We start from the raw sequence: 25,790 nt of genomic DNA, 5'->3' as shown, positions 1-25,790 counted from the left end.
GGAGGCTATGCGGATCCCAGCCCCATCCTCTTCGTCATCTGCAGGAAGGGCCTGAAAGCACGGACGGGGGAGTCAGGGCCCACTCCCCCCAGAAGCAGACGACAACATCCCCACGGAGCCTGTGGTAGTGGTAGGGCAGACTTGTGTTGGGGACTTTTGTCACGTCCCAGTGACTGTAGAAGGGGTTCCCTGCTCTGCTCTGGTGGACACGGGGTCCACAGTGACGCTGGTAAGACCTGATGTGGTGCCAGGCTGGACTCAGGTAGAGCCTACCACTGTGCAGCTGCGCACAGTCATGGGTTGGCACCCATGAAAGGCAGGGGAGAAATGACACTGACTGTGGGGGGAAAAGCTGTCCGCCACCCAGTGTGGGTGGCAAGCGTGCAGGACCCGTGCATACTAGGACTGGATTTCTTGAAGGCCACGGGCTGTCAGCTGGACCTGGGCAGAGGCACGCTCAGGTTTCAGGACTGGCCTGTCATCGCGTTGTCGGCCGTGACATCACCAGTTGCTGCACCCATCACTTTGCCGGCACGAAAAGTTGGCACTGCAGAGCCGCAGGCCACACCGACGTTTCCCCAAAACCCCTCACGACATCAGGGTGCGTGTTCCCCTAACAGTCCACCCCTCCACGCCCACAGCATTGCTGTTCAGTCGCCTCCCTCTCAGCTGGAGACAGAGGTGATAGCAGCCAACTCCCCTCCACACTTGCTGGCAGTGCCAGCCCTCAACAGCATGGGTGCTCGTCTCCGGCCCTGCTGCCCCAGACGGAGGAGGAGACAACGCGTTCTGCCATCACGAAAATCTGGATGTAGAACTGTGGTGACCTGGACTCACAACAGCAGGAGCTGTTGTGGCGGCTGTTAGTGGAGTTTAAAGACAGCTTTGCACTGAGGGAGGATGACGTTGGGCAAACACAGCTGGTGGAGCATGAGATTGACACCGGGGCGCCCGTCCGATAAAGTGCCGTCCCCGCCGGCTTCCACTGGCACGAGAAGAGGCGTGTGACAAAGCTGTCGGGAACATACTGCAGGCAGGCATCATCGAGCCATCAGATAGCCCCTGGGAAGCTGCAGTGGTCATGAAGAACGGTGAGTGGCGCCTCTGCTCTGACTACAGGCCACTGAATGGGGTAACTAAGAAAGACTCATATCCACTACCCCGCGTGGATGAGTCTCTGGACTTAGTCTCAGGCTCTGCCTGGTTTTCCTCCCTGGACCTTCGCTCTGGCTATTACCAGATGCCTCTCGCCCCATCTGCCCGACCAAAGATTGCCTTTTGCATTGGACGTGGGCTCTGGCAGTTTAAGGTCCTCAGTTTTGGATTGTGCAACGCCCCTGCTTCCTTTGCCAGACTGATGGATCAGGTGTTGACTGGCATTCCACGCCAGGAGTGCCTGGTTTATCTGGACGACATCTTGGCACATGGACCCTCTCTCGATGCCGCCCTGTTGTCATTACGGCGCGTGCTGGAGAGGATCCGGGAACCAGGGCTGAAACTCCACCCGGATAAGTGCAGTTTTATGCAGCGGCAGGTGACTTTTCTGGGACACAGAGTGGGGCGGGAGGGAATTAGCACTGTGCAAGACAAAGTGCAGGCAGTGGCAGACGGAGGGGCAGGTCACCAGGTGGTTGGAGGAGCTCCAGGCCTATAACTTTACAGTGGTGCACCGGGCAGGAGCTCAACACAGCAATGCAGATGCCCTTTCCCGTCGCCCGTGTGCTGCAGACGGGTGCCACCACTGTGAATGGAGGGAGAGTGTCGGGAGCATGAGCTGTGTGAGGAGGAGCAGCAACAGAAGGCAGTGTGGCAGGCTGAAGTGGTTGACTGCCGAGAGCTGTAGATGGTGAGCTTGGGGGAATGCAGGCAACAGCAGGAACTCGACCCCGACCTACTCCCTGTGCATCAGTGGGTGGAGTCACAGCAGAGGCCGCCATGGGAGGAGGCGGCAAGACTCTCACAGGCCACCAAGGGACTGTGGTCAAAGTTTGACTTGCTGCGCCTGATCGACGGGGTGCTGCAGAGGGCATGGAAAGAGCCTGCTACAGGGGAGGAGCGTTGGCAGCTGGTGGTCCCCAAGGGCCTGAGGACAGCTGTACTGCAGGGCATGCACGGAGCCTCAGGGTCAGGCCACTTTGGTGTGACCAAAACGCTCCGCCGCCTCCGTCAAGGCTTCTATTCGGGCCACTTTCGCCGGGACGTAGAAGACTTCTGCAGACGGTGCGACTTATGCACTGCACGGAAAGGCCCAACAGGTCGGTCACATGCCCCGCTGCAGCAGCATCTAGTGGGGGCCCCCATGGAGAGAGTGGCTGTAGATGTGATGGGCCCGCTTCCCCGCACAAACAAGGGTAATGTCTACATCCTTTCTGTTATTGACTATTTCACAAAGTGGCCAGAGGCGTATGCCCTCCCAAACCTGGAAGCAGAGACTGTGGCAGATGCCCTGCTGGGAGGCATACTCAGCCGGTTTGGGATGCCTGACACACTGCACAGCGACCAGGGGAGAAATTGAGTCCCAGGTGTTCGCTGCCATGTGCAGCCGCCTGGGCATACAGAAGACACGCACCACCCCGTTACGGCCTCAAAGTGACGGGCTCGTGGAGAGGCTTCACTGCACTCTGGGTCGCCAGCTGGCCATACTGACATCAGAGCATCAGCAAGACTGGGATGAGCCTCTGCCGCTGGTGCTCATGGCGTGCCGGTCTGCAGTCCAGGAGTCGACCACGTGTTCCCCAGCACTCCTCATGCTAGGGAGGGAGCTCCGCACACCAGCAGAGCTGGCCTTTGGGCGGCCTTCAGATGCCCCTGTGGTTTCCCCAGGCCCGGAATACGCTAGGAGGCTCCAGGACAGGCTTGAGTCTGCCCATGCGTTCGCCCGGGTACAGCAGGAAAGTGCTGGGATTTGGATCAAAGATTTGCTGAGATACGACCCAACTTCCTGTTTGCTGGCTTAAGTGCAAATTTTGATTGGCTGTACCGGGCAAACGGTTCTGAAAATCTAAAGATCATGTGATGTCCTTTGTGAGGCTTGGTCTGAAGATAATCTCTGCCAAATTTGGTGAAGATTGGACAATATGTGTAGGAGGAGTAGAGAAAAAACATTTTTCAATTAATAAAAAATGGCGGCCACATCAATTTGGCTATTATCAAAAATAATGGTGGGTCACACACAGGACGTCCCAAGATATCATGAGACAAGGAATTACTTAATATAGGCAAACAAATCAACAGTTATTGGCCAAAACACCTTTTTGCTTCCTGCGGCCACGCCCAGTGATCACATGACACCAAATTAATTGGGCAGCCTCAGAAGAGGGTTCCGAGTCATTGTACCAAGTTTGGTGTTAAATTCTCAAAGATTTGCTGAGATATGACCCAACTTCCTGTTTGGTTGCTTTGTTGACGATTTTTATTGGCTGTACCGGACAAACCGTTTTGAAAATCAAAAATCGTTTGATAACTTCTATGAGGGTTGCTGTGACGAGGATGTGTGCCAATTCTGGGGAAGATTGGACAAAAATCGAAATGGCGGAAAATGTATACAACCGGAAATTGACGTCATAGGGTGTGTAAAATTCGTCTCAATCCAGGGAATCCTACGGTACCTCATTTTTGAAAATCGGTCATACAGTTCAAAAGTTACATGTGTAAACACAAGTCCAACTTTGACCCGTTGGTGGCGCTAGAGTGCTCCAATGGGAAATATGAAACTTGGTGAATATAAAGAGGGGACTTTGCTTAATGAGCGTGCCAAATTTCACAACTTTTTACCATACAGTTCTAGGGGCTGCCTTAGACTCCAATGTGAGATGAAGATGTGTAACTAGAGAGGGTACAACTCAAAATACCAAGAGTAGAATGAAATAGTTGCCTTCTCATTTCCCCTGCAAGAGGGAATGGTGATCAGCAACCTCATAGTTGAATCAAAACGAATACATTTGGGAGACCGCTGTTAAAATGGACCTAATCTCTATGAACGTCATTGTAAGTTTTTCCCTTCTCATGATATTTTCAGGCATTTAGCTTACTCATATTGCATTCATCCATTAATAAAGAACCCCCTTTGAAACCTATTTTAACAACGACTTTACCAGCAGTATCTATCTCAGATGGAATCGCGATTCAAATAGTACCGTCTGCTAACTGAAAATTACCCAAAACGTAAATAAGTTCGATATTAATTCAGGGGGACATGGCTAATTCAAAAGCAGTTTGCTAGAGGCAAGCTAGCTGATGTTGCTATCTGCTTCACTGATTGTTTGAAAGCGCCGGAAATGAGAATGTTTCTTTTGTAAGGGATAATTATGGTGGCCGACATGTGCAAACACGCTACATATAGACAAAGTACAAGCAAATTGACCATACACAAGCAAATTAGGAAAACATGTATTTGACCACACATGCGCTGCAAATACACACAACACAACCAAATACATAAACACGCTACAAATATAGAAACGCGCTGCAAAAAGGAAAACACGCAAACCCTGAAAACAAATGCAAACAGAAAAACGCTGCATCCAGATAACACAACGGAAGTGCTCCAGGCCAGTGGAAGCGCTAAGTAGAACAGCGTGATTTTAGAACCAGAGAGGGCAGATGAGAAGTTTGTTTTGAATAGGACCAAAATCGAAGTAAAGAGGCGACATAAAAAGGAATTAGTATTCCTTTTTACATTGACAGTTTTTCAAAAGACTTACTTCGATGTTGGTCCAAACTTTTCATATGCTCTCTCTTTCTCTCTCGCTCCATGGGGCCGAAAATCAAGATGTTCCACTTAGCTCTCCCCCTAGAGGCCTGGAAAACTTCCGTTGTGAAATCTGGATGCAGCATTTTTGGTTTGCGTGCTTTAGTTTTTGCAACGCGTTTATGTGCTGCAGAGTTTTTTGTTAGCGTGCATTTGTTTTTGCAACGCGTATTTGCAGCTTGTTTATGTATTTGGTTGTGTTATGTGTATTTGCAGCATGTTTACTGAATGCTGCATATGTGTTGTCAAATTAATAAAGATGTTTTCTTAATTTGCTTGTGTTTTGTCTATGCATGTGTTTTTTTGGTTTGCAGCGCGTCTGCAGGGCGAACAGCAACCCGACGCGAAGCGAAGGGGTTTTGTTTCGCCCTGAAGGGACTTATTTTCCCAATAATGACCGTCGTTCTATACATTACCCCGCTTATTACACGGCTACTTGCCACAGTAGGCTACTGGCAGCATCATACATTTTAGTAATTCAAGATTTGCATGTACAGTAAGTAATTTCACATTAAATAATGTATTTAAACTCAAGCTTGTGTGGTGTGTCGCTGTCTTCAATGCCACAGCCTAAACTTGACGTCAAAAGAAACGTTTTTCATTTCCGGCGCATTCAAACAATCCCTTTTAGTTTGGCTAACAACAGCAACTAGGCTAGCTTGGCACAATTTACCCAGGTCAGCTTCTCCACCGTGCAGGGCTCTTGTCTAAGATCAAATGGTCGTATTTGGCTTCGCTTACAGCAAACTACTTTTAAATTAGCCATTTCCCAATAAATAAATGTCAAACTTATTTACGTTTATTGGGGGCATATTTTCAGTTACCAGATGGTACTGTTTCAATCGCTTTTCTATCTAATACTGCCGGTGACAACGTTAGAATAGCTTGTTTCAAAGGGGTTCAGCTTGTTTCAAAGGTGGTGGTGATGACACTGTACCCAGCTAACAAAATGACGTCCCTAGGACGTCCCTTGTTTGCTGGGTAGCTTGATAGCCTAGCTTATATGGACATTAAACCAATAGGTTAACACCACTCACAGATTGGCTACCCACCTTTCTTGGTAAAACTGGGTTACTGATTGAAACCCTTTCTTTTGTCTATCCTCTCTTCCTTTTTTCTCTGATCTTTTCCGAAACCCTGATTTGTGTTTACGGCCCGACATTGTAGCGACTAGAGCATCTACTAACTGCAACTAAACACCGTCACCGATAAGTGCAGTAAGGCAGGATCAAACCATTTCATGCAGATAATGGTCGGTCAATATGGTTTACTTTTTGGTCAATAGGGATATTTAACGTTTATTGCCAAACACAAGTGAAAACAAAGAGATCATTCATTGTGTTATTATGCTTTAAATGTATTATATATTTGATGATGGTTTATATAATATAATATAATTTTACATTACTTTTAGTTTTGCCTATTTTTGGGGGCCCCTGTCAGTCAGGGGCCCTTAGAATCGTCACAACTTTTCCCCCCTATACGGCGCCTCTGGCTACGAAAGACGTGAATCCGAGGCAAAAAGGCCACTTCCCTTGACAGCAGTCAAATATGCATAGCAACGGTCAAATATGAGAAAATTGTTCACCGCAGAACGTTGGGATGCCCCATTCAAGTGAATGGAGCATTCTACACTATTAAGAACAGCCATGTAATAAGATATAATAAAGTTTACTTTCGTGACGTTAGTGGCGTCAGTAACTGTGGCTAGCAAGTTAGCCACCGTTAGCTTCACCTTTCGCCACAAATTCTTAATGTCTACTTAAACCGAATGAAAAAATGAAGGCAAAACTGATTCAACCAATAAAACCATATATCCTCTGAAAGCTTATACCCTCAGGATGTTATCTAATGAGACAAGAGACACGTCCATCTCTCCATATTAGTATGCTGCCCATGCATAATAAATTTGGTATTGGTAAATGAAGTAGGCTATATGGCTGATACTTTTTTGGGCTGTGCCATTTAGGGAAACTGATTCAACTACCTAAACCATGTATTTTCTGAAAGCTTACATCCTAAGGATGTGATCTGTAGAAAAGACTACAGGTTTGAACCCAAATTTGATCATTTCTGAACTGTCCAGTCAAGCTTTAGGGAGATGCTATTTTTTTGTAGCCTACATAATTAACCAATTGACACATCTCAGAAATCTTGATATGAAAAATCTACATTAAGCTTATTATTATCAATATGAAAGAATGCTCAATGCATCTCCATGTCTCCTGATATAGGTGGTAGAGATTGAGAGTGAGTCAGAGGCAGGGGCAGCATGCAGGGGCAGTGGAGACAGCTCGGTTGCTGAGGTGAGTGCTGAAAGGTGACAGGTAGTTGAAGATGTCCCATTGCTTATTGTGTGTTTGTGTGTTTAGTTTTCAAAATATTTTAATGTCCAGCCCCTCAGTATATGCATAACAACTATGGTAAATAGTTGTGGTAAATGCACCAGAATGCGGGAAATTGCATCTACATCTTTAAAAAAAATTCTAGGGGAGAAACCCCCTGACCCCCCGCATAATGTGTCCCCCCCACTCTCAAAATGCTGCTGACGCCCATGGCTACAGTACTGTCTTTAATGCCACAGCTATGGCTAAACTTTATTATGTCTTATTACACGGCTGTTCTTTAATGCTGTAGAATGCTCCATTCACTTGAATGGGGCTTCCCAACGTTCTGGGGTGAACAATTTTCTCATATTTGACTGTTGCTATGCACATTTGACCGCTGTCATGGACTCAGTCATCCTCACTAACTTTTACAGATGCACTAATCGAGAGCATTCTGACTGGTTGTATTACAGTGTGGTATGGGAGCTGCACAGACAGGGACCGCAAGGCCCTACGAAGTGTGGTCCGTTCTGCTGAGTTCATCATCGGCAGGAAGCTCCCAGCCCTACAGAACACCTACCACACACGTTGCCTAAGGAAAGCCGGCAGGATTTTAAGAGACTGTTCCCACCCATCCTTCAGTCTCTTTACCCCATTGCCTTCTGGCAGGCGTTACCGCAGCATCCGGTTGCGCACACGCAGACTGGACAACAGTTTCTACCCAAGGGCCATCAGGCTTCTGAATGGACACTGATATTGACATTGATTTTCTGCACACTAGTCACTTGTACACTGTCACTTTCAGCTACTAATTGCTCTAACAGTAACTTTGCACTACTGTACCTCACTGTACCTCGCCAACAGGCTCCTGTATGGTCATTGACATAGTCACTGATCTGCAAATGTGCACTATTGTACTGTACTCCACTTAGGTTAGAATAGGTTATAGGGTTGAAACTGTTTTTTTGTGCATTTAGGGTAAGTATAGTGTACTATCTATTGTTATCTGTAATTTAGGAAGTTTTAGTATTAGGGTTAGTATAGTCGATATTTATTGCTATCTGTATATTTAGGAAGTTTCACTTATTTAAGCTCAGGATTGATGTAAATTGTGTTCCGTGTACTTATATGTTATGTTATGCCAGGTGCTTGCGTTGTCTTGTCTTAAGAATTTCAGTGCCCAGTCTAACCTTGTGTTGTTCTGAGTACCTGACAGATAAAGACTTGAACTTGAACTACTGAAGTATTAGCATCATGACATTAGCCTCTGTTGCCTGGGCAACACATACTACAGTGGTCATGATGCATCTGTTTTCAATCGTTAAAATAAACATTCCTCACAAATACATTTTCGTTGTAGGATTTATTTTGACATTAATAAACGATTTGTTGGTGAAATTACCATTACCTGCGGTTTCAAATCAGTGTGGCTCACTGCAACGCTGTAGCCTACCCGAGACACTAATGAGTAGCTCACAAAAACATCTCCACAACTGTTTAGGAAGTCAAACGGCGACAGAACATGTTCGGCTTTCCCCTTACTCAAAGGTATTTCAATAGGTGAAAGTATTTACTAACCTGAACTTAATTGCCACAGCCTAAACTTCGTCAACGTCAAAACTTTGTCTGTTCATGAAAATACTTCATTTCAGCCTAAACCGCTAGCTGTAGGATATACATTTCACTGGGTCTTGCAGCGCTGCTTGATTTACTGAAATTATTATGAAATGTTATGTTTTAGTAGCCATTTGCCTACTTAAGCAAATCACAGTATTTCCCACCCCTCGTAGTGTAACTGAGACGACACCGTAAATAGCCTAATTCATATTTCGAGTAATAAGCCCCCGTTGAAGTGTTGAGCAGTAAATTAGCTGGTCTGTAGAGATCTTGGGACGAAGCCACTTTTTTTGTATTTTACTGATGCAGAATTTGGTCAAATAAAATCGATAGACGTAGCCTAATGAGTGGCACATATCGTGAAGTAGCCCTAACATTGCATTTTATTTTGTTTGAGTTTTAATAACTTGTCCAGTGCAGTGGGGCAAGTAGCACTAGCCTAAATTTCTCTTCCAGACTTGCCGTAAAAAAGAAACCTGCTCTTCCCGGAGAAGCCTTAGCTACATGGCTAGACTGTTGCTACAGATCAGAATCCATCATATCTTGGACAACCAAAATCAGCAAATCTTGCAGCCAAATTAAGTAGCCTATATATATAGGCCTTCATATGGCTACAAACTTCTGCTCGGCGTCTAGCATATGGTCTAGCTAGTTATTTGTTACTAAGTAACAACTTTGTTGCAGGAGCATTCTTTGTCTATGTTGCGAGCCAACAGTGTCCGGTAGGCTTCTTCGCTATAAATAATGATGTCGCTATAAATAATGATGTTAAACCGAGACCACTAAGCCCTCAAAGAAAATGTAAGGTCAAAGAAACAAAAGAAAGGTTTGATGTTACTCTGAAAATTATCAATACAATAGGCATAATGAAACATAACGTTTTGTTTCATTATGCTGGTGTTTTCGGATATCCTGGAATGCTGCGTCTGGAGGTATCAGAGGAGCACCAGCGCTTCTGGTATTGACAGGGCCAGACGTCGAGTCAACGCACCCGACGGTGTCCACCTTGATCACGTTGGAAACAATGTGTTCTTGGGAAACATCCAAGACAGTCTCCGACGACTCCTGTGCTAGCCACAGCACACACAACAACGGCTCTTTTAAGAGCCACCCAAAATGTAAAAAAAAGGGCAATTAGACCGTTCAAAGTGCCGTTGTAATTTTACAACCATGGGGTCTTACAGGGTTAAATGGTACCATCTTTACATCTTTGAAGTGTGTCATAAAAAGTGGCATCACGTAGGCTAGGCATTGCGAGCTCAGCTCACGGTGTACAGTAGGCTACTCCATATAGCGAGCAACTATAAATTCATACGTCTCTGAGCTTGCTTTAAAATAACAGAAAACATTAATAAATTGACGTTGATACATTTAGATGCTTTTATGAATCAATACGTCCTACCACTTGAGAAACACGGTCCTACACATAATTAGACAGATGCAATATTAGATGTCCAATAGCCTACAACCCCATAACCAGGTGCAACAGTTGCCTCGAGAGGATTAAGGATTTAAAGAAGCAGATGCTGTGTCTTCCTCTTGTTGGGCAACCAACAAGTTGTTTACATCTGATTACAATTTAATAAGTTACCTAGCGCTGCATCTTCATGAGCTACATTTGGCTTCTTTCTCTTCCAACCAACCAGTATCACCTCTCCTCCATCTGAGTGATACATGTAATTTTTACCAAATTATTGTCAAGGGAACATAATGGTCAGAACTGCAGTCATACATTTAAATGCTTTTTGAAATATGTAAACACCAGGAAACTATGGGCAGCTGGGGCAGCCGCAAGCACACTCTCACAATTTCCCCAGAAATTGTATGCTCTCTAAATGGGTGTGTTTGCCTTCGGCAAGGGCACAACCATTGTTATCTCACATATATATTTATTATTATTTATTTTTGCCCCCCTAAAACTTTGTTAATATTTGGACTACATAGACGACCTAGGTGTCAAACGTTTCGTCTTGGTAGCCATTGAGTTGCTTGTATTGGGATTTACGTTCCGTAGCATGGTTTAAGTAGAAATTAAGTTTTTGTGGCAAAAGGTGAAGCTAACGGTGGCTAACTTGCTAGCCACAGTCACTGACGCCACTAACGTCACCAACGTCATGAAAACTTGCGTGACTAGCAGAACATAAGTTTAGCAGCTCGTTAACTTCTGGAAGATTGGCAGGGCTAACTACTGCAAGGCAGCTGCAGAAACGCCACAAGCAAAGAGGCCTGGGTGATAACTATTTGCTCATTTTACTTCATGATGTGACACACAATTGTAATGTGTATTGTACGATATAAGCTAATATCATTAAGGAAGTACATCTACTTTCGGAAACAGTAGTCTACTATTTCACTGAAGCATTAGCATCATGACATTAGCCCCTGTTGCCCGGGCAACACATACTACAGCGGTCTGTGATGCATCTGTTTTCAATCGTTAAAATAAACATTCCTCACAAATACATTTTCGTTGTAGGATTTATTATGACATTAGATTACAAGTAAAAGATTTGTGGGTGAAATTATCATTACCTGTGGTTTCAAACCAGTGTAGCTTGCTGTAGCCTAATAGCCTACTGTAGCTAACAAAAACATCTCCACAGCGGTTACAGTACTGTAGGAAGTCAAACGGCGGCACATGTTTGGCACTTCCCTTACTTAAATCAAAAGTCTTTCAATGGGTGAAACTATCTGACTAGTGACTACTAATCTGAACTCCATTGCCACAGCCTAAACTTTGTCAATCTGTTCATGAAAATAATTCATTTCAGCCTAGACCGTACAATGTAAGTAACGTTAAATCGAATTCAACCAACGCAATCGCTACCAAGACAGTCTAGTAGTAGTAGAAGTCTACAATTTACCGGGGCAGCTTCTCTACACAGTAGGGCTATTTCGCATTTTGCCTTGTTAATGACATGATTGCAACAACTGACATTTTTATAATTGAGTGATTTTCCCCTAAATAAATGTCAAGCTTATTTACGTTTTTGGGGGCATATTTTCAGTTAGCAGATTTGAATCAGAATCAGAACCAGAATGGGATTTATTCGCCATGAAAGTTTGCACTGACAAGGAATTTGCTTTGGCAGGAAGGTGCATACAATAAACATATAGGAATCTTTAATTTAAATATGTGGTCTAACTATACTAAGACTAGCAGTAAAAAGTGGAATACACTAAAATAGAATAAAAGTGGGCATACAATTAAATATAAGTTGACAAATTACAATATAAAATACAATATAAAATACAAATATACAGGAATTGAATGTAGTGCAAAAGTGAAATCGCGATTTCATCTGAGATAGCTACTCCTGGTAACGTTGTTGTTAAAATAAGATTCAAAGGAGGTTCTTTATTAATGAATGAATGCAATATGAGTAGGCTAAATGCCTGTTTATATCTCATTACAATATTCTATCTAAGTTTCCTATGGCGCTGCTTCTTCATGAGCTACATTTGGCCTCCTTCTCTTCCAACCAACTAGTAACACCACTCCTTCATCTGAGTGATACATGTCATTTTTACAAAATTATTATCAAGGGAACATAATGGTCAGAACTGCAGTCATACACTTAAATGCTTTTTGAAATATGTAAACACCAGGAGACTATGGGCAGCTGGGGCAGCCACAAGCACACCCTCACAATTTCCACAGAAATTTTATGCTCTCTAGTTATTATTATTGGTGGCCAAGCTGCGAAGCGGCGAAGCCACTTAAGTGTTTCTACTTTTTCTTATTGGTGGCCAAGCCGCGAAGCGGCGAAGCCACTTAAGTGTTTCTACCTTTTCTTATTAGGGGCCAAGCAGCGAAGCTGCGAGGCACCTATTGTAATTGTTAGTATTATTAGGGGCCAAGCAGCGAAGCTGCGAGGCACCTATTGTTTTTGTTAGTTTTATTATTATTATTAGGGGCCAAGCAGCGAAGCTGCGAGGCACCTATTGTTTTTGTTCGTTTTATTATTAGGGGCCAAGCAGCGAAGCTGTGAGGCACCTACTGTTTTTGTTAGTTTCATTATTATTATTATTATTATTAGGGTTCCTCCGGTGGAACCCTATTGTTATTGGTGGTATTATTATTAGGGTTCCTCCGGTAGGAGGGAACCCTATTGTTATTGGTGGTATTATTAGGGTCCCTCCGGTAGGAGGGAACCCTATTGTTATTGGTGGTATTATTATTAGGATTCCTCCGTAAGGAGGAAACCTATTGTTATTGTTAGTTTATTAGGGGCCAAGCAGCGAAGCTGCGAGGCACCTATTGTTATTGTTTCCGCTATTGTTTCCGCTATTTCCGGTTTTATCAAAAACCTCTGAAAGCCTACTCCTCCTACAATTTTTGTCAAATCTTCTTCAAAATTACCAGATATGCTCTTCAGACCAAGCCGCACAAAAATTATGGTAGAGCAATTTGATCCCCACAACCGTTTGTCCGTGAGAGCCAATCAAAATCAGCAGAATAGACACCAAACAGGAAATTAAGTCTTATCTCAGCAGTTCTTTGAGGCAGTGACACCAAATTTGATATGCCTACTCGGAACCTTATTCTGAGTATGTCCTCCAAAAATGGTGTCATTTGACTAAAAGGGGGCGTGGCCGGAAGCATAAACGTGTTTTGGCTAATAACTGTTGAAGTGTTTACCTTAATAAAGTAATTTCTTTGTCGATTGATGTCTTGTGAGATATCAAACTTGACCATCGATGATATTTCATAACAACCGAATTGACGCGGCCGCCATTTTGGATTTAATGGAAAAGTGTAAAAACCTTTTACACGCCCCAAATTGTGTCATATGTTTAGTTGTGTCATATGTCTTCAGACCAAGCTTCACAAAGGTGTCGGGATAGATTTTCCATTTTCAAAACCGTTTGTTCGGTAGAGACGATCAAAGGCGGCGGCGAAGCCGCGAAAGACACGTGAGAGCGTAACTCAGCAACCATTTGTGCGATTGTCACCAAACTTGGGTTCCATCGTTCCCACGAGGAGCAGAGGAGGCCTGTGGTGTTATACCAGAAAAAAAACACTTTGAACACTCACTACTTTGGAACGCAAACAGATATTTAAACCAAACTTGGTGTGTTGCGTGATAATTGTTGCGCAAGTGCTATGGAGGCCATGTCTTGCTCTGGACTGCTTGGCCCCTCCATTGCTGCTTGCAGCTATATTTAGGGGCCAAGCAGCGAAGCTGCGAGGCACCTATTGTTATTGTTAGTATTATTATAAGGGGCCAAGCAGCGAAGCTGCGAGGCACCTATTGTTATTGTTAGTATTATTAGGGGCCAAGCAGCGAAGCTGCGAGGCACCTATTGTTATTGTTAGTATTATTATTAAGGGCCAAGCAGCGAAGCTGCGACGCACCTATTGTAATTGTTAGTATTATTATTATTCTTATGACTGGGTGTCTATGGCAGCCCCCATAAGCGCTTGGTCGAAAGTTGTGAAATTTGGCACACTCATTGGGGACAGTCCCCTGGTCCAATTCACAAAGTTTCATGTCCCATACTTGGGCACTCTAGCGCCACCAATGGGTCAAAGTCGGACTTGTGTTTACACACGCAACTTTTGAACCGTATGACCGATTTTCAAAAATGAGGTACCATTGGATTCCCTGGATCAAGCCGAGTTCAATGCACACCATGGCGTCAATTTCCGGTTATACAGATTTTCCGCTATTTCCGGTTTTATCAAAAACCTCTGAAAGCCTACTCCTCCTACAATTTTTGTCAAATCTTCTTCAAAATTACCAGATATGCTCTTCAGACCAAGCCGCACAAAAGTTAGGGTAGAGCATTTTGATCCCCACAACCGTTTGTCCGTGAGAGCCAATCAAAATCAGCAGAATAGACACCAAACAGGAAGTGAAGTCATATCTCACCAGTTGTTTGAGGCAGTGACACCAAATTTGATATGCCTACTCGGAATCTTATTCTGAGTATGTCCTCCGAAGATTGTGTCATGTGACTAAAAGGGGGCGTGGCCGGAAGCATAAACGTGTTTTGGCTAATAACTGTTGAAGTGTTTACCTTAATAAAGTAATTTATTTGTCTGTTGATGTCCTGTGAGATATCAAGCTTGACCATCGATAATGTTTCATAACAACCGAATTGACGCGGCCGCCATTTTGGATTTTATGGAAAAGTGTAAAAACCTTTTACACGCCCCAAATGTTGTCCAATGTTTACTAAATTTGGCACAGATGATCTTCAGACCAAGCTTCACAAGGGTGTCAGATGGATTTTCCATTTTCAAAACCATTTGTTCGGTAGAGACGATCAAAGGCGCCGGCGAAGCCGCAAAAGACACGTGAGAGCGTAACTCAGCAACCATTTGTGCGATTGTCACCAAACCTGGGTTCCATCGTTCCCACGTGGAGCAGAGGAGGCCTGCGGTGTTATACCAGAAAAAAACACTTTGAACACTCACTACTTTGGAACGCAAACAGATATTTCAACCAAACTTGGCGTGTTGCTTGAGTGCAACAGGGTGTTGTGACTTAACTGTTGCGCAAGTGCTATGGAGGCCATGTCCTGCTCTGGACTGCTTGGCCCCTCCATTGCTGCTTGCAGCTATATTTATTATTATTCTTCTTAGGACTGGGTGTCTATGGCAGCCCCCATAAGCGCTTGGTCGAAAGTTGTGAAATTTGGCACACTCATTGGGGACAGTCCCCTGGTCCAATTCACAAAGTTTCATGTCCCATACTATGGCACTCTAGCGCCACCAATGGGTCAAAGTTGGAGTTGTGTTTACACACGCAACTTTTGAACCGTATGTCCTATTTTCAAAAATGAGGTACCATTGGATTCCCTGGATCAAGCCGAGTGCAATGCACACCATGGCGTCAATTTCCGGTTATATATATTTTCCGCTATTTCCGGTTTTATCAAAAACCTCTGAAAGCCTACTCCTCCTACAATTTTGGTCAAATCTTCTTCAAAATTACCAGATATGCTCTTCAGACCAAGCCGCACAAAAGTTATGGTAGAGCATTTTGATCCCCACAACCGTTTGTCCCTGAGAGCCAATCAAAATCAGCAGAATAGACACCAAACAGGAAATGAAGTCTTATCTCAGCAGTTCTTTGAGGCAGTGACACCAAATTTGATATGCCTACTCGGAACCTTATTCTGAGTATGTCCTCCAAAAATGGTGTCATGTGACTAAAAGGGGGCGTGGCCGGAAGCATAAACGTGTTTTGATTAATAACTGTTGAAGTGTTTACCTTAATAAAGTAATTTCTTTGTCGGTTGATGTCTTGTGAGATATCAAACTTGACCATCGATAATATTTCATAACAACCGAATTGACGCGGCCGCCATTTTGGATTTAATGGAAAAGTGTAAAAGCCTTTTACACGCCCCAAATTGTGTCATATGTTTACTAAATTTGGCAGAGATGATCTGCAGACCAAGCTTCACAAAGGTGTCAGATGGATTTTCCATTTTCAAAACCGTTTGTTCGGTAGAGACGATCAAAGGCGGCGGCGAAGCCGCGAAAGGCACGTGAGAGCGTAACTCAGCAACCATTTGTGCGATTGTCACCAAACTTGGGTTCCATCGTTCCCACGAGGAGCAGAGGAGGCCTGTGGTGTTATACCAGAAAAAAAAACACTTTGAACACTCACTACTTTGGAACGCAAACAGATATTTCAACCAAACTTGGTGTGTTGCATGAGTGCAACAGGTTGTTGTAACTTAATTGTTGCGCAAGTGCTATGGAGGCCATGTCTTGCTCTGGACTGCTTGGCCCCTCCATTGCTGCTTGCAGCTATATTTATTAGGGGCCAAGCAGCGAAGCTGCGAGGCACCTATTGTAATTGTTAGTATTATTATTATTATTCTTCTTAGGACTGGGTGTCTATGGCAGCCCCCATAAGCGCTTGGTCGAAAGTTGTGAAATTTGGCACACTCATTGGGGACAGTCCCCTGGTCCAATTCACAAAGTTTCATGTCCCATACTATGGCACTCTAGCGCCACCAATGGGTCAAAGTTGGAGTTGTGTTTACACACGCAACTTTTGAACCGTATGTCCTATTTTCAAAAATGAGGTACCATTGGATTCCCTGGATCAAGCCGAGTGCAATGCACACCATGGCGTCAATTTCCGGTTATATATATTTTCCGCTATTTCCGGTTTTATCAAAAACCTCTGAAAGCCTACTCCTCCTACAATTTTGGTCAAATCTTCTTCAAAATTACCAGATATGCTCTTCAGACCAAGCCGCACAAAAGTTATGGTAGAGCATTTTGATCCCCACAACCGTTTGTCCCTGAGAGCCAATCAAAATCAGCAGAATAGACACCAAACAGGAAATGAAGTCTTATCTCAGCAGTTCTTTGAGGCAGTGACACCAAATTTGATATGCCTACTCGGAACCTTATTCTGAGTATGTCCTCCAAAAATGGTGTCATGTGACTAAAAGGGGGCGTGGCCGGAAGCATAAACGTGTTTTGATTAATAACTGTTGAAGTGTTTACCTTAATAAAGTAATTTCTTTGTCGGTTGATGTCTTGTGAGATATCAAACTTGACCATCGATAATATTTCATAACAACCGAATTGACGCGGCCGCCATTTTGGATTTAATGGAAAAGTGTAAAAGCCTTTTACACGCCCCAAATTGTGTCATATGTTTACTAAATTTGGCAGAGATGATCTGCAGACCAAGCTTCACAAAGGTGTCAGATGGATTTTCCATTTTCAAAACCGTTTGTTCGGTAGAGACGATCAAAGGCGGCGGCGAAGCCGCGAAAGGCACGTGAGAGCGTAACTCAGCAACCATTTGTGCGATTGTCACCAAACTTGGGTTCCATCGTTCCCACGAGGAGCAGAGGAGGCCTGTGGTGTTATACCAGAAAAAAAAACACTTTGAACACTCACTACTTTGGAACGCAAACAGATATTTCAACCAAACTTGGTGTGTTGCATGAGTGCAACAGGTTGTTGTAACTTAATTGTTGCGCAAGTGCTATGGAGGCCATGTCTTGCTCTGGACTGCTTGGCCCCTCCATTGCTGCTTGCAGCTATATTTATTAGGGGCCAAGCAGCGAAGCTGCGAGGCACCTATTGTAATTGTTAGTATTATTATTATTATTCTTCTTAGGACTGGGTGTCTATGGCAGCCCCCATAAGCGCTTGGTCGAAAGTTGTGAAATTTGGCACACTCATTGGGGACAGTCCCCTGGTCCAATTCACAAAGTTTCATGTCCCATACTATGGCACTCTAGCGCCACCAATGGGTCAAAGTTGGAGTTGTGTTTACACACGCAACTTTTGAACCGTATGTCCTATTTTCAAAAATGAGGTACCATTGGATTCCCTGGATCAAGCCGAGTGCAATGCACACCATGGCGTCAATTTCCGGTTATATATATTTTCCGCTATTTCCGGTTTTATCAAAAACCTCTGAAAGCCTACTCCTCCTACAATTTTGGTCAAATCTTCTTCAAAATTACCAGATATGCTCTTCAGACCAAGCCGCACAAAAGTTATGGTAGAGCATTTTGATCCCCACAACCGTTTGTCCCTGAGAGCCAATCAAAATCAGCAGAATAGACACCAAACAGGAAATGAAGTCTTATCTCAGCAGTTCTTTGAGGCAGTGACACCAAATTTGATATGCCTACTCGGAACCTTATTCTGAGTATGTCCTCCAAAAATGGTGTCATGTGACTAAAAGGGGGCGTGGCCGGAAGCATAAACGTGTTTTGATTAATAACTGTTGAAGTGTTTACCTTAATAAAGTAATTTCTTTGTCGGTTGATGTCTTGTGAGATATCAAACTTGACCATCGATAATATTTCATAACAACCGAATTGACGCGGCCGCCATTTTGGATTTAATGGAAAAGTGTAAAAGCCTTTTACACGCCCCAAATTGTGTCATATGTTTACTAAATTTGGCAGAGATGATCTGCAGACCAAGCTTCACAAAGGTGTCAGATGGATTTTCCATTTTCAAAACCGTTTGTTCGGTAGAGACGATCAAAGGCGGCGGCGAAGCCGCGAAAGGCACGTGAGAGCGTAACTCAGCAACCATTTGTGCGATTGTCACCAAACTTGGGTTCCATCGTTCCCACGAGGAGCAGAGGAGGCCTGTGGTGTTATACCAGAAAAAAAAACACTTTGAACACTCACTACTTTGGAACGCAAACAGATATTTCAACCAAACTTGGTGTGTTGCATGAGTGCAACAGGTTGTTGTAACTTAATTGTTGCGCAAGTGCTATGGAGGCCATGTCTTGCTCTGGACTGCTTGGCCCCTCCATTGCTGCTTGCAGCTATATTTATTAGGGGCCAAGCAGCGAAGCTGCGAGGCACCTATTGTAATTGTTAGTATTATTATTATTATTCTTCTTAGGACTGGGTGTCTATGGCAGCCCCCATAAGCGCTTGGTCGAAAGTTGTGAAATTTGGCACACTCATTGGGGACAGTCCCCTGGTCCAATTCACAAAGTTTCATGTCCCATACTATGGCACTCTAGCGCCACCAATGGGTCAAAGTTGGAGTTGTGTTTACACACGCAACTTTTGAACCGTATGTCCTATTTTCAAAAATGAGGTACCATTGGATTCCCTGGATCAAGCCGAGTGCAATGCACACCATGGCGTCAATTTCCGGTTATATATATTTTCCGCTATTTCCGGTTTTATCAAAAACCTCTGAAAGCCTACTCCTCCTACAATTTTGGTCAAATCTTCTTCAAAATTACCAGATATGCTCTTCAGACCAAGCCGCACAAAAGTTATGGTAGAGCATTTTGATCCCCACAACCGTTTGTCCCTGAGAGCCAATCAAAATCAGCAGAATAGACACCAAACAGGAAATGAAGTCTTATCTCAGCAGTTCTTTGAGGCAGTGACACCAAATTTGATATGCCTACTCGGAACCTTATTCTGAGTATGTCCTCCAAAAATGGTGTCATGTGACTAAAAGGGGGCGTGGCCGGAAGCATAAACGTGTTTTGATTAATAACTGTTGAAGTGTTTACCTTAATAAAGTAATTTCTTTGTCGGTTGATGTCTTGTGAGATATCAAACTTGACCATCGATAATATTTCATAACAACCGAATTGACGCGGCCGCCATTTTGGATTTAATGGAAAAGTGTAAAAGCCTTTTACACGCCCCAAATTGTGTCATATGTTTACTAAATTTGGCAGAGATGATCTGCAGACCAAGCTTCACAAAGGTGTCAGATGGATTTTCCATTTTCAAAACCGTTTGTTCGGTAGAGACGATCAAAGGCGGCGGCGAAGCCGCGAAAGGCACGTGAGAGCGTAACTCAGCAACCATTTGTGCGATTGTCACCAAACTTGGGTTCCATCGTTCCCACGAGGAGCAGAGGAGGCCTGTGGTGTTATACCAGAAAAAAAAACACTTTGAACACTCACTACTTTGGAACGCAAACAGATATTTCAACCAAACTTGGTGTGTTGCATGAGTGCAACAGGTTGTTGTAACTTAATTGTTGCGCAAGTGCTATGGAGGCCATGTCTTGCTCTGGACTGCTTGGCCCCTCCATTGCTGCTTGCAGCTATATTTATTAGGGGCCAAGCAGCGAAGCTGCGAGGCACCTATTGTAATTGTTAGTATTATTATTATTATTCTTCTTAGGACTGGGTGTCTATGGCAGCCCCCATAAGCGCTTGGTCGAAAGTTGTGAAATTTGGCACACTCATTGGGGACAGTCCCCTGGTCCAATTCACAAAGTTTCATGTCCCATACTATGGCACTCTAGCGCCACCAATGGGTCAAAGTTGGAGTTGTGTTTACACACGCAACTTTTGAACCGTATGTCCTATTTTCAAAAATGAGGTACCATTGGATTCCCTGGATCAAGCCGAGTGCAATGCACACCATGGCGTCAATTTCCGGTTATATATATTTTCCGCTATTTCCGGTTTTATCAAAAACCTCTGAAAGCCTACTCCTCCTACAATTTTGGTCAAATCTTCTTCAAAATTACCAGATATGCTCTTCAGACCAAGCCGCACAAAAGTTATGGTAGAGCATTTTGATCCCCACAACCGTTTGTCCCTGAGAGCCAATCAAAATCAGCAGAATAGACACCAAACAGGAAATGAAGTCTTATCTCAGCAGTTCTTTGAGGCAGTGACACCAAATTTGATATGCCTACTCGGAACCTTATTCTGAGTATGTCCTCCAAAAATGGTGTCATGTGACTAAAAGGGGGCGTGGCCGGAAGCATAAACGTGTTTTGATTAATAACTGTTGAAGTGTTTACCTTAATAAAGTAATTTCTTTGTCGGTTGATGTCTTGTGAGATATCAAACTTGACCATCGATAATATTTCATAACAACCGAATTGACGCGGCCGCCATTTTGGATTTAATGGAAAAGTGTAAAAACCTTTTACACGCCCCAAATGTTGTCCAATGTTTACTAAATTTGGCACAGATGATCTTCAGACCAAGCTTCACAAGGGTGTCAGATGGATTTTCCATTTTCAAAACCATTTGTTCGGTAGAGACGATCAAAGGCGCCGGCGAAGCCGCGAAAGACACGTGAGAGCGTAACTCAGCAACCATTTGTGCGATTGTCACCAAACCTGGGTTCCATCGTTCCCACGAGGAGCAGAGGAGGCCTGTGGTGTTATACCAGAAAAAAAAACACTTTGAACACTCACTACTTTGGAACGCAAACAGATATTTCAACCAAACTTGGCGTGTTGCTTGAGTGCAACAGGGTGTTGTGACTTAACTGTTGCGCAAGTGCTATGGAGGCCATGTCCTGCTCTGGACTGCTTGGCCCCTCCATTGCTGCTTGCAGCTATATTTATTATTATTCTTCTTAGGACTGGGTGTCTATGGCAGCCCCCATAAGCGCTTGGTCGAAAGTTGTGAAATTTGGCACACTCATTGGGGACAGTCCCCTGGTCCAATTCACAAAGTTTCATGTCCCATACTATGGCACTCTAGCGCCACCAATGGGTCAAAGTTGGAGTTGTGTTTACACACGCAACTTTTGAACCGTATGTCCTATTTTCAAAAATGAGGTACCATTGGATTCCCTGGATCAAGCCGAGTGCAATGCACACCATGGCGTCAATTTCCGGTTATATATATTTTCCGCTATTTCCGGTTTTATCAAAAACCTCTGAAAGCCTACTCCTCCTACAATTTTGGTCAAATCTTCTTCAAAATTACCAGATATGCTCTTCAGACCAAGCCGCACAAAAGTTATGGTAGAGCATTTTGATCCCCACAACCGTTTGTCCCTGAGAGCCAATCAAAATCAGCAGAATAGACACCAAACAGGAAATGAAGTCTTATCTCAGCAGTTCTTTGAGGCAGTGACACCAAATTTGATATGCCTACTCGGAACCTTATTCTGAGTATGTCCTCCAAAAATGGTGTCATGTGACTAAAAGGGGGCGTGGCCGGAAGCATAAACGTGTTTTGATTAATAACTGTTGAAGTGTTTACCTTAATAAAGTAATTTCTTTGTCGGTTGATGTCTTGTGAGATATCAAACTTGACCATCGATAATATTTCATAACAACCGAATTGACGCGGCCGCCATTTTGGATTTAATGGAAAAGTGTAAAAGCCTTTTACACGCCCCAAATTGTGTCATATGTTTACTAAATTTGGCAGAGATGATCTGCAGACCAAGCTTCACAAAGGTGTCAGATGGATTTTCCATTTTCAAAACCGTTTGTTCGGTAGAGACGATCAAAGGCGGCGGCGAAGCCGCGAAAGGCACGTGAGAGCGTAACTCAGCAACCATTTGTGCGATTGTCACCAAACTTGGGTTCCATCGTTCCCACGAGGAGCAGAGGAGGCCTGTGGTGTTATACCAGAAAAAAAAACACTTTGAACACTCACTACTTTGGAACGCAAACAGATATTTCAACCAAACTTGGTGTGTTGCATGAGTGCAACAGGTTGTTGTAACTTAATTGTTGCGCAAGTGCTATGGAGGCCATGTCTTGCTCTGGACTGCTTGGCCCCTCCATTGCTGCTTGCAGCTATATTTATTAGGGGCCAAGCAGCGAAGCTGCGAGGCACCTATTGTAATTGTTAGTATTATTATTATTATTCTTCTTAGGACTGGGTGTCTATGGCAGCCCCCATAAGCGCTTGGTCGAAAGTTGTGAAATTTGGCACACTCATTGGGGACAGTCCCCTGGTCCAATTCACAAAGTTTCATGTCCCATACTATGGCACTCTAGCGCCACCAATGGGTCAAAGTTGGAGTTGTGTTTACACACGCAACTTTTGAACCGTATGTCCTATTTTCAAAAATGAGGTACCATTGGATTCCCTGGATCAAGCCGAGTGCAATGCACACCATGGCGTCAATTTCCGGTTATATATATTTTCCGCTATTTCCGGTTTTATCAAAAACCTCTGAAAGCCTACTCCTCCTACAATTTTGGTCAAATCTTCTTCAAAATTACCAGATATGCTCTTCAGACCAAGCCGCACAAAAGTTATGGTAGAGCATTTTGATCCCCACAACCGTTTGTCCCTGAGAGCCAATCAAAATCAGCAGAATAGACACCAAACAGGAAATGAAGTCTTATCTCAGCAGTTCTTTGAGGCAGTGACACCAAATTTGATATGCCTACTCGGAACCTTATTCTGAGTATGTCCTCCAAAAATGGTGTCATGTGACTAAAAGGGGGCGTGGCCGGAAGCATAAACGTGTTTTGATTAATAACTGTTGAAGTGTTTACCTTAATAAAGTAATTTCTTTGTCGGTTGATGTCTTGTGAGATATCAAACTTGACCATCGATAATATTTCATAACAACCGAATTGACGCGGCCGCCATTTTGGATTTAATGGAAAAGTGTAAAAGCCTTTTACACGCCCCAAATGTTGTCCAATGTTTACTAAATTTGGCACAGATGATCTTCAGACCAAGCTTCACAAGGGTGTCAGATGGATTTTCCATTTTCAAAACCATTTGTTCGGTAGAGACGATCAAAGGCGCCGGCGAAGCCGCGAAAGACACGTGAGAGCGTAACTCAGCAACCATTTGTGCGATTGTCACCAAACCTGGGTTCCATCGTTCCCACGAGGAGCAGAGGAGGCCTGTGGTGTTATACCAGAAAAAAAAACACTTTGAACACTCACTACTTTGGAACGCAAACAGATATTTCAACCAAACTTGGCGTGTTGCTTGAGTGCAACAGGGTGTTGTGACTTAACTGTTGCGCAAGTGCTATGGAGGCCATGTCCTGCTCTGGACTGCTTGGCCCCTCCATTGCTGCTTGCAGCTATATTATTATTATTATTCTTCTTAGGACTGGGTGTCTATGGCAGCCCCCATAAGCGCTTGGTCGAAAGTTGTGAAATTTGGCACACTCATTGGGGACAGTCCCCTGGTCCAATTCACAAAGTTTCATGTCCCATACTATGGCACTCTAGCGCCACCAATGGGTCAAAGTTGGAGTTGTGTTTACACACGCAACTTTTGAACCGTATGTCCTATTTTCAAAAATGAGGTACCATTGGATTCCCTGGATCAAGCCGAGTGCAATGCACACCATGGCGTCAATTTCCGGTTATATATATTTTCCGCTATTTCCGGTTTTATCAAAAACCTCTGAAAGCCTACTCCTCCTACAATTTTGGTCAAATCTTCTTCAAAATTACCAGATATGCTCTTCAGACCAAGCCGCACAAAAGTTATGGTAGAGCATTTTGATCCCCACAACCGTTTGTCCCTGAGAGCCAATCAAAATCAGCAGAATAGACACCAAACAGGAAATGAAGTCTTATCTCAGCAGTTCTTTGAGGCAGTGACACCAAATTTGATATGCCTACTCGGAACCTTATTCTGAGTATGTCCTCCAAAAATGGTGTCATGTGACTAAAAGGGGGCGTGGCCGGAAGCATAAACGTGTTTTGATTAATAACTGTTGAAGTGTTTACCTTAATAAAGTAATTTCTTTGTCGGTTGATGTCTTGTGAGATATCAAACTTGACCATCGATAATATTTCATAACAACCGAATTGACGCGGCCGCCATTTTGGATTTAATGGAAAAGTGTAAAAGCCTTTTACACGCCCCAAATTGTGTCATATGTTTACTAAATTTGGCAGAGATGATCTGCAGACCAAGCTTCACAAAGGTGTCAGATGGATTTTCCATTTTCAAAACCGTTTGTTCGGTAGAGACGATCAAAGGCGGCGGCGAAGCCGCGAAAGACACGTGAGAGCGTAACTCAGCAACCATTTGTGCGATTGTCACCAAACTTGGGTTCCATCGTTCCCACGAGGAGCAGAGGAGGCCTGTGGTGTTATACCAGAAAAAAAAACACTTTGAACACTCACTACTTTGGAACGCAAACAGATATTTCAACCAAACTTGGTGTGTTGCATGAGTGCAACAGGTTGTTGTAACTTAATTGTTGCGCAAGTGCTATGGAGGCCATGTCTTGCTCTGGACTGCTTGGCCCCTCCATTGCTGCTTGCAGCTATATTTATTAGGGGCCAAGCAGCGAAGCTGCGAGGCACCTATTGTAATTGTTAGTATTATTATTATTATTCTTCTTAGGACTGGGTGTCTATGGCAGCCCCCATAAGCGCTTGGTCGAAAGTTGTGAAATTTGGCACACTCATTGGGGACAGTCCCCTGGTCCAATTCACAAAGTTTCATGTCCCATACTATGGCACTCTAGCGCCACCAATGGGTCAAAGTTGGAGTTGTGTTTACACACGCAACTTTTGAACCGTATGTCCTATTTTCAAAAATGAGGTACCATTGGATTCCCTGGATCAAGCCGAGTGCAATGCACACCATGGCGTCAATTTCCGGTTATATATATTTTCCGCTATTTCCGGTTTTATCAAAAACCTCTGAAAGCCTACTCCTCCTACAATTTTGGTCAAATCTTCTTCAAAATTACCAGATATGCTCTTCAGACCAAGCCGCACAAAAGTTATGGTAGAGCATTTTGATCCCCACAACCGTTTGTCCCTGAGAGCCAATCAAAATCAGCAGAATAGACACCAAACAGGAAATGAAGTCTTATCTCAGCAGTTCTTTGAGGCAGTGACACCAAATTTGATATGCCTACTCGGAACCTTATTCTGAGTATGTCCTCCAAAAATGGTGTCA

The 25,790-nt window shown here is 43.8% G+C and overlaps 1 protein-coding gene across 1 annotated transcript in view; it reads left to right on the top strand.

Moving 5' to 3' along the window:
- Positions 1-327: 327 nt before the first annotated feature.
- bsna (bassoon presynaptic cytomatrix protein a) overlaps positions 328-25,790 on the top strand; it is a 75,549-nt gene continuing 50,086 nt past the window's right edge. The window contains exons 1-4 of the mRNA XM_047039409.1: positions 328-822; positions 965-1,534; positions 1,910-2,220; positions 2,393-2,882. Coding sequence (XP_046895365.1) covers positions 328-822; positions 965-1,534; positions 1,910-2,220; positions 2,393-2,882 — 1,866 coding nt within the window. The remainder of the gene's footprint in view (positions 823-964; positions 1,535-1,909; positions 2,221-2,392; positions 2,883-25,790) is intronic.

Source organism: Hypomesus transpacificus, chromosome 18, assembly GCF_021917145.1.
Source record: "Hypomesus transpacificus isolate Combined female chromosome 18, fHypTra1, whole genome shotgun sequence".
Classification (NCBI taxonomy): domain Eukaryota; kingdom Metazoa; phylum Chordata; class Actinopteri; order Osmeriformes; family Osmeridae; genus Hypomesus; species Hypomesus transpacificus.
Note: the sequence above shows the minus strand (reverse complement) of the source record. Positions and strands in the feature narration are given on the sequence as shown.